Source organism: Nomia melanderi, chromosome 5, assembly GCF_051020985.1.
Source record: "Nomia melanderi isolate GNS246 chromosome 5, iyNomMela1, whole genome shotgun sequence".
Taxonomy (NCBI): domain Eukaryota; kingdom Metazoa; phylum Arthropoda; class Insecta; order Hymenoptera; family Halictidae; genus Nomia; species Nomia melanderi.
In genome coordinates, this window is record NC_135003.1 from 18,347,837 (window position 1) to 18,355,353 (window position 7,517).

The following is a 7,517-nucleotide window of genomic DNA, read 5'->3' on the forward strand; positions in this document are numbered from 1 at the left end:
GATGGTGCTGGTCAGCGCCAGGCCAGCCAGAATGTAAAGCGTGCAGAGCAGCGTGTACTTCGGCTTCTCTGCGTACGACACGAAGCGCAGCTACAATAATGTACAAACACGCGCCGCGACGGACGCAAACGGTAACGCGTGTCGCACGGTGATCGATATTCATCCGAAAAAACGGACGGGAAAAAATCACGCGTCACTGTTTACGTTCCGCCGCTGTACTTTCCGCTGAATGGGAGAACGGTGCGCGACAGGTTCGAGTCTACTCACTCGGCACCAGATCCCCGAAGCCTATGGTAGTCATCGTCACGAAGCAAAAATAAAATCCGTCGAAGAAGTCCCAGTCGTCTTCCCACAGCATAAACATTCCCGCGCCGCAGGCGAGGTACAAAAACAGGAGAGCGATCGCTGCCAGAGCTCCTGCAACGGTACACGAAACGAACCGGTGACTACTCGCCGCCGGTGCAAACGTTCGCAGCGCGCTGTATACAAACAAAACGAGCGCGATCACCGGCCGCGAGCATTCCGCTTTCAAGATCATTCGAGATTCATTGATCGCTTTATAGATCGGCGTACGTGCGAATACGATTGTACGAATATTCGAGCGGAACGTTCCTTTAACCCTTTGTGGACGAATGTCATTTTAGCGAGATTAACCCTTTCTCGAAAGTTTTTCACTAGAAATATTCAACGCTGATAAAATATAGACGATGCTTGTTGCGACTAATGTTAATAATTTCATCGATAAATTAGAACAAAACTATTTTACTTTGATATTTCACGTAGTGACGTGTTATACAAAGTTGTGTTAAACATTGAACTTTATAATTTCACTGTATCGAACCAAGGGGTGAGAGTCACCTCCCAAGTGCAAAGGTTAAATGCTCGTCTTTGGAGTACTGAGTTGCAAACGAATGACTTAATTACTTGAATAACAAGAGTGTATAGCTTTTTTTCTACTTTTTAAGCATTCGATGTAGAATTCACCTTCATATGTGAATCTTCGTCCGCAAAGGGTTAATTGAGTTTCAACGTTCGCTCGATTCCTCCCACGAAATTCTATAGCTGGGCTCACCGAGTGAACGCCTTCCGGCTAAATTTGTCGGGATACAGGGAAACGAGCAGCCGAACGGAAGCTTCGACTTCAGGGTCAGACCGATTTTAACCACCGCTCCGGCGAACAGTTTCCCCCAATCGGCTATCACGGTCAGCGTGAGAGGTATGCCGACGAAAGCGAAGAAGATGCAGAAGATCCTTCCCCAGCTGGTCGAAGGAACAACGTTCCCATACCCTAAAACACGCAATCATTCCTCTAAGCACACAGTCTTCTGAATAAACCTCGAAGAACAAGTTACCAATTGTGGTGAGAACAGTGCTCGCGAAGAAGACCGCTTGGAGAACGTTCCATCTTTCAGTAGCGATCGGCGGCAGGCTAGCCGTGGCTCGATCGTTCTGATCGATCGAATCCGCGACGAAACCCACGAGCAAGCCACCTTGCGCAGCTTCTTGGACGACTTCCTCGTAGGCGCGCAGCTTCACGCTCACCTTGAAAAATGTTTCATAGTCTTGAAAAATGTTTCATAGTCTTGAACATATAAGTTGGATCTCGACGAAAAGAGATCCACGATCGACTTACCAGAGTTTGCAAATTCGAGACGTCGGTGTTGTTCGAGATAGCGTCGACGAACGAGCGTCGGTGGCTGCACAAGTTCGCGCGCAAGCTTTCCAAGCGCGCCAACTCTGCCGGAAGCTCGATGTGCCTGAAAACCTGTTCCCAAGAAGAACGCGTAACGAAGTAATCGCAGAAGCGGTTGAAGCTGACGGTTAATTATCGTGTGTTCGACGATCTGTGAGAATCTATAGTCCCGCGGTAATTTCGATGTAATAAGAAATCTAATTGCCCAGTCCTAACGATGTAGATCACGAACGGCGTCGCGTTTGCGAAGCTCTCGAGCCTCGAGTAGGACATTAAAGTCAAGGTTTACCCTCCGATTTATTTACCGTCTATTCCGCGTTTCCACGGCGACATCAATCATCCCGCTGTCCGTGGTTGAAACCTAGCGCGCGATAAAAACGATCTCCGGAACGAATTATTCGTGGCCGAAAAGCTTACCGAATAGACTGACGGGAATCGTAACGGTCCCGCGATTGGTCCATCGCTAAAAATAAAGACGCCGATTGGAAATCCAGTCTCGTGTTGTTATCTCTATAAATATTACGCGCCGCATAAAACCCCGTAACTAAACAACTAGGAAAGTGCGAAATCGTTGGTATATACGCGCGGCACTGCCGGCTGAGCGTCGCTATTAACGTTTATTTGTAAACGTTCCAACTGCTCGAGAGATGAAGCACGTTTCGCTAACAATAAGCAACAAACACGATGTTCATCTCTGCGAGTCAGTTGCATTCCTTTGGTGACCACTTCCTCCACTTCTGATAAGAATGGTGAAGGTCAAGGAATCTGCTACATCAACCAGCGAATCCTTTTCAGTTGCTTAATAATAACATCTTTCCGGAGGAATCCTATTCTAGATCAGCTTCAGTTAAGAGCATTTATAAGTAGTCTAAAGGGAAGCTAATTAGAAAGGGGTTGCTTACGTACAAGGCTAATTCCACTCACCAAACCCCCAATCGCTGTGTAAAGCATCAGAGTGATCAGCAGGCCGACGTGTCCGGTGACTGCTTTGATTTTCCGCAGATGATCCTCATTGAAGAACTGTCTTTTCTCCAAGGGTGGTTCGTGAACGATGTCGCAAGCTTGATTAAACTGCACGGTCAACCCTGGTTTGTTGCTCGTCATTCTAGGGCCACGTTTCTCCCGGCTCACGTAACCGCCTCCGACACTCGAGCAGAACTGATGATCGGAATCGCTTGAATCCTCCGCAATCGCTCCGGTTATTTCCGTATGGGACCGTGTCGGTGCGTGCTCTTAAAACTCTGACCGGAATTCGATTTTCTCTCCACGACGTTCTCAAAGTGTACCAGTCGTTAACCCTTAGCAGTCCTACGTCAGACTCGACATTCTATTTTATTGCGACCTCTACCTTAACAATTTTTTCTATATATTTGTAGTATCACAATTGTACCACTTAAGGGTAACATTTCAATGACTCCCAAATATTGTTGAATAAATAGAGCGTCGTATTAAGCTGTAATTGATGTCGACGTGAACCTCAGAGTGAGAAACCAAGAGCACTTCGGACCGCAAAGGGTTGAAGAGTATCCATCCCCGCTTTCACCTGCAATGGAACGTCTTTGTTGATATTTGATTATATATACAAGTTGTCAAAAGACTGCACTTACCAATTCGTAATGCATCTGTTTCAATGAACATTATTGTCGCCGATGACTCCGTGTACCATTAATGCTTCTCGTTTGTTGAAATTGGAATGGTTCTGCATGCTTTCCTTTCACGTTTGAAATAATAATATTATTGTTTAAACATTATAGTGTCTGCAATGTATACAAAAGAACATATTAGAATGAAAGGATATAGAAATTCTATGTTAGTTGTTCGTTTTAGTATTAGTTTGTTGTTATTATTATTAGTTTGATGTTATTGTTCGTCGATTTGAATAATGTTTATTGTCGAAAATGAGATGATGCTGCGCGGGAGGTTTCAAATATGGCGGCATTGCGGGAAAAGTGTATAGTTGCCGATTGTGAGTATGCACGTTTCAGTTGCTGCACTGTAGATAATGCAGTATTGTGGCGGAACAGTAATTGTTCGATTCAGACGAAAGTTGCAACGATTGAAAAGATCAAAACTTAGGAGAAAAGTAGAAATGACCATTAGATAATTAGGATAAAATTCGGGGTGCTCATTGGACATTCATTGAATTGTGATAATCAACGAACCGTCATCGTAAGTGACATTGATAACCGATACTTGACAGGTTATAAAATGTTTGTCTTAGTTGCTTCAGAAATTTAATTGTGAATTAACTTTGAATATCATTGTGATAGGTAGACGAATAGAAGATGACTGAAACTATCGCATAAACGTTAAATATGTAGACAGAAGCGAATTCTAATTGTTTTGTTCTTTATTGTATTGTATAAGGGATAATTGTCTTTTTTTAAGAAAGCTATTATTTTCACCTAAATTGTTCACTTATTTCTTTAAGGTCATGACAGCAATTAAAGTTCATGGAGGAATTGATATCTTAAGACTTCCCGTTAATCAAGAAGAACACGTCTTCCCACCATGGCATATCAAATATACAAAGTCCCATATACTACACTCTAAATGCTCTAAAAGTGAAAATGGTTGCAATGGCAAAGATGATGCTTGCCAATTTTGCGTGTACGGATTATAAATTTAATTAATTTATTGATGTAATGCTATCACACGTTTATACTTTACAGAAAAATCTTATAGTTTCAGTCGTACCTTAGAACTGCCACATATGCCAGACATGGTATTTCCAAACAATATATTAACTTTAAAACATCAAGATGGGGCATACTTGCAATTCAACGCTTTGGATGCACTAAAAACTGTTTCTAATGGAAAAATTAATATTAAACTCGCTTGTGCAGATGCTTGGCAAGAATCAAGGTATGTACAATCAGAGTTCTTGATTTATTCTTAATATGTTTTCATATAAATATTGATTTGAAACAGATCGGAGACCAGTGAATATTTAGAAGAGAAAATAAAGCCATTTGATTGGACCTTTACAACCACTTACAGTGGTACTAGATCTAATTTTATACTTGAAGAAACAAATGAACGAATCGATATGGATAAATTAAGGAGAAAAGATATAATCTTGTTTTATCATGACCTTACATTATTTGAGGATGAACTTCACGATAATGGAATAGCAGTTTGTTCTGTGAAAATTGTAAGCCCACAATATTTATATACATATGTCATGTACAATCATTCCAAAAAGTATGTAATTGAAATTTTTTTAATTTAAACAGCGTGTTATGCCTAGCAGCTTCTTTATTTTGTTGAGATACTTTTTGAGAATTGATAATGTACTAATAAGAATAAATGATACTCGCATTTATCATGAATTCGGTCAAGACTATTTATTACAAGAATATACAACAAGAGAAGCCAAGGTTGCAGAATTGCGTGTAAGTATAATAATAAAATAACGATAAATTCCTTTGTCTCTATTAACTTTCTTATTGTCTTAGGTTCCGCCATACCTCTTCACTGAACCAAGTGAAATAGCACCACATTTACCCTTGACTGGGTGCCAGTATCATAAACTAATAATACTTTCAAATAAAGCTACATCAAGTACAAATAATGAATTGACTAATGAAACAGTAGCAGATGCTGATGCTGTTAGTACTAGTGTAAATGAAACAGATAATTCTGTAACTTAAAGCTGGTACATGTATCTACAGTATTGTGATCTATGATAATTAATACGAATATTTTAAAAAATAAAGATCTGCATAATTTCATGCAACACGCAACAATTTTCAAAATTGTTTCATAGTCCACTGTGCAGTTTGTTGCACTTTCCGTACAGCCGATAGCGAAAAATTGTCTTTTACCACATAATGTTAAACATACAAATAAAAAGTATACCCAATGTTTAATTGTTTAATTCTAAATAAAGGCTTTTCAATAATATAATTTGTATTTCATTAATATTTAAATAGAACTATAAAATAATGTATCACATATTCAAGGCACACTCATTTCTAAGAAATGCAAAAATATTTTTAAGATACCTTATTTTTCTCTGGTTTATCTGGGTGTTCGTCGTATCTTCTTTGTACAACAGTGGTCAACCATAAATACATCTTTGAATTATATTCTTGTTCACTTATGCGATTTACTTTGGTTGCTAAAAATTGTAACTTGGCAGTATATAAATGTTTCAAAGTGATTTCTTTCTGAGGTCTCTCATGAAAGTTGAAATCAAGCCTACAATAGCCTATTGCATGCAAATATTGACAACATTTTATTCTGCTACCGAGTAAACCATTCTTGGTCTCCATTGCCCACTTATTCTCCAAGATCTATAATACAATCAAGCAATTTAATATTTTCCCCTTCAGGTATTACATATTCCAATAAAACATTATATACTTACTGCCATATCGCGTAAACTTGTACCTGGAGGATATTTAAACTGTGGACGAGGATTAGGAAAACGTTCTGGACACTTTTCACCTTTTATACCTGGTAAATTCATCAGCCTTGCGTAATTACGATACCGTGAATCAATTTTTTGTTTCTCTATACTTTCTTCCAATAAATGTTTCTTGTTATAAACAATAATAATAACCCCTGTCCCATCATCAACTATAAATGTTCTTTAGAAATTAATATCCTTTTGCGAAGATCTATGCAGAATGAAACATCTTATTTGAATTAGTCGTATTTACCCTTATACATATAAGATCTAACATCTTCGAAGGTAGCAATCACAAATCCCAAGATTTGAATTTTCCCTATTGAAACGTACGGCATGTTCAAAGGATGAAAATTCACATATTTTCCCTTCACGTAAGGCACAAATCTGTTCAATTCCATTATTAAGAAAGGCTCAGAGACGATCGTTACTTTACCTGAAACGAGTCATTCTGTCGGATCCTGACAAATGATCCATTCATTCAACGTTTAAAGAAATAATCATTGTATAAACGTTGATATACCTTTGTAATGTTTGCGATTTCTGAAATGGACCCATTCTTCTTTTTCAGAAAGGTAGAATGGATAGTCATAATCTCCAGGGATCGAAACGAAATCTGGACTAATTTCCTTTGGCAACTTTGTCCAGTGTATTATGTCTGACGATTCTGTCGTTTCCGACGTTTCTGACGTTTCTGACGTGTCTGACATTCCTGACGTTCCCGGCGTACACATTTTTATTGTTTCTCCTGGAATTGTCAGCGATAACGATATTGTGAAATTGGCGGGAAAAACTGCACGCTTCCACACGTTACCGAGTTCAAAAGACTCGGAGCTGCTCTCAAGCCGGTGTCGTAACGAATTTCAGCGTTCAACGCCAGGGCGCGTTATTAGTGCAATTTCAAAAGTATCACGTTCGACGATACTTCAACTTTGAATCGTGACTTAAGCCGATCGCTTAATTTGAAAGTATATAGAAAACCGTTGAGGTCATTGCATTTAATCATTGCAATCTTTCATTTTCTTATTTATAACATCCAATCAGGAAAACAATTTGAAATATTTTCACATGCAGATTGAGTTATAAGGGTTGAAAGCATACAGTTAATTAGCACTCCAGATTGTTTTGTAATCTATCAGCAACTGCAACTAATATTTATAGTATTCCTAACGAAAATGAGAAATGCAACATTCCTTCGATCTTTTATTTTCCTTAGTACAAAATTCGAATGTGTGGAGAATCTAATAATTTTAGGGCAGTTCCTTTAAGATTCATTAAAATATTATAATTGGTGCAATATTGGAGCCTACAGAGTTCAAAGGGTTAAAACAGAGTGGTTCCACAGTAAATTTCCATTCACATTCCATCAATTAATAGTTTCACAAAATATCCTCTCTATCTCATCAGAAA

General features: G+C 39.0%; 3 protein-coding genes across 3 annotated transcripts; 1 reads left to right on the forward strand and 2 right to left on the reverse strand.

Moving 5' to 3' along the window:
- Positions 1 to 259: 259 nt before the first annotated feature.
- LOC116424634 (TWiK family of potassium channels protein 7) lies at positions 260 to 3,448 on the reverse strand. Its single transcript, XM_031971271.2, has 6 exons — positions 3,301 to 3,448; positions 2,618 to 3,236; positions 1,634 to 1,765; positions 1,353 to 1,542; positions 1,073 to 1,288; positions 260 to 417 (listed from the first exon to the last, which is right to left on the reverse strand). The coding sequence occupies exons 2-6, from the start codon at positions 2,795 to 2,797 to the stop codon at positions 260 to 262; spliced, it is 876 nt and encodes a 291-aa protein (XP_031827131.1). The 5' UTR covers positions 2,798 to 3,236; positions 3,301 to 3,448.
- A 218-nt stretch (positions 3,449 to 3,666) lies between these two features.
- On the forward strand, positions 3,667 to 5,602 carry LOC116424569 (TIP41-like protein). Its single transcript, XM_031971135.2, has 6 exons — positions 3,667 to 3,862; positions 4,125 to 4,303; positions 4,379 to 4,558; positions 4,625 to 4,847; positions 4,930 to 5,088; positions 5,152 to 5,602. The coding sequence occupies exons 2-6, from the start codon at positions 4,128 to 4,130 to the stop codon at positions 5,344 to 5,346; spliced, it is 933 nt and encodes a 310-aa protein (XP_031826995.1). The 5' UTR covers positions 3,667 to 3,862; positions 4,125 to 4,127; the 3' UTR covers positions 5,347 to 5,602.
- LOC116424572 (uncharacterized) lies at positions 5,581 to 7,133 on the reverse strand. The gene is made up of 4 exons (XM_031971136.2): positions 6,631 to 7,133; positions 6,361 to 6,543; positions 6,066 to 6,277; positions 5,581 to 5,991 (listed from the first exon to the last, which is right to left on the reverse strand). The coding sequence occupies exons 1-4, from the start codon at positions 6,839 to 6,841 to the stop codon at positions 5,692 to 5,694; spliced, it is 906 nt and encodes a 301-aa protein (XP_031826996.2). The 5' UTR covers positions 6,842 to 7,133; the 3' UTR covers positions 5,581 to 5,691.
- Positions 7,134 to 7,517: the final 384 nt, after the last annotated feature.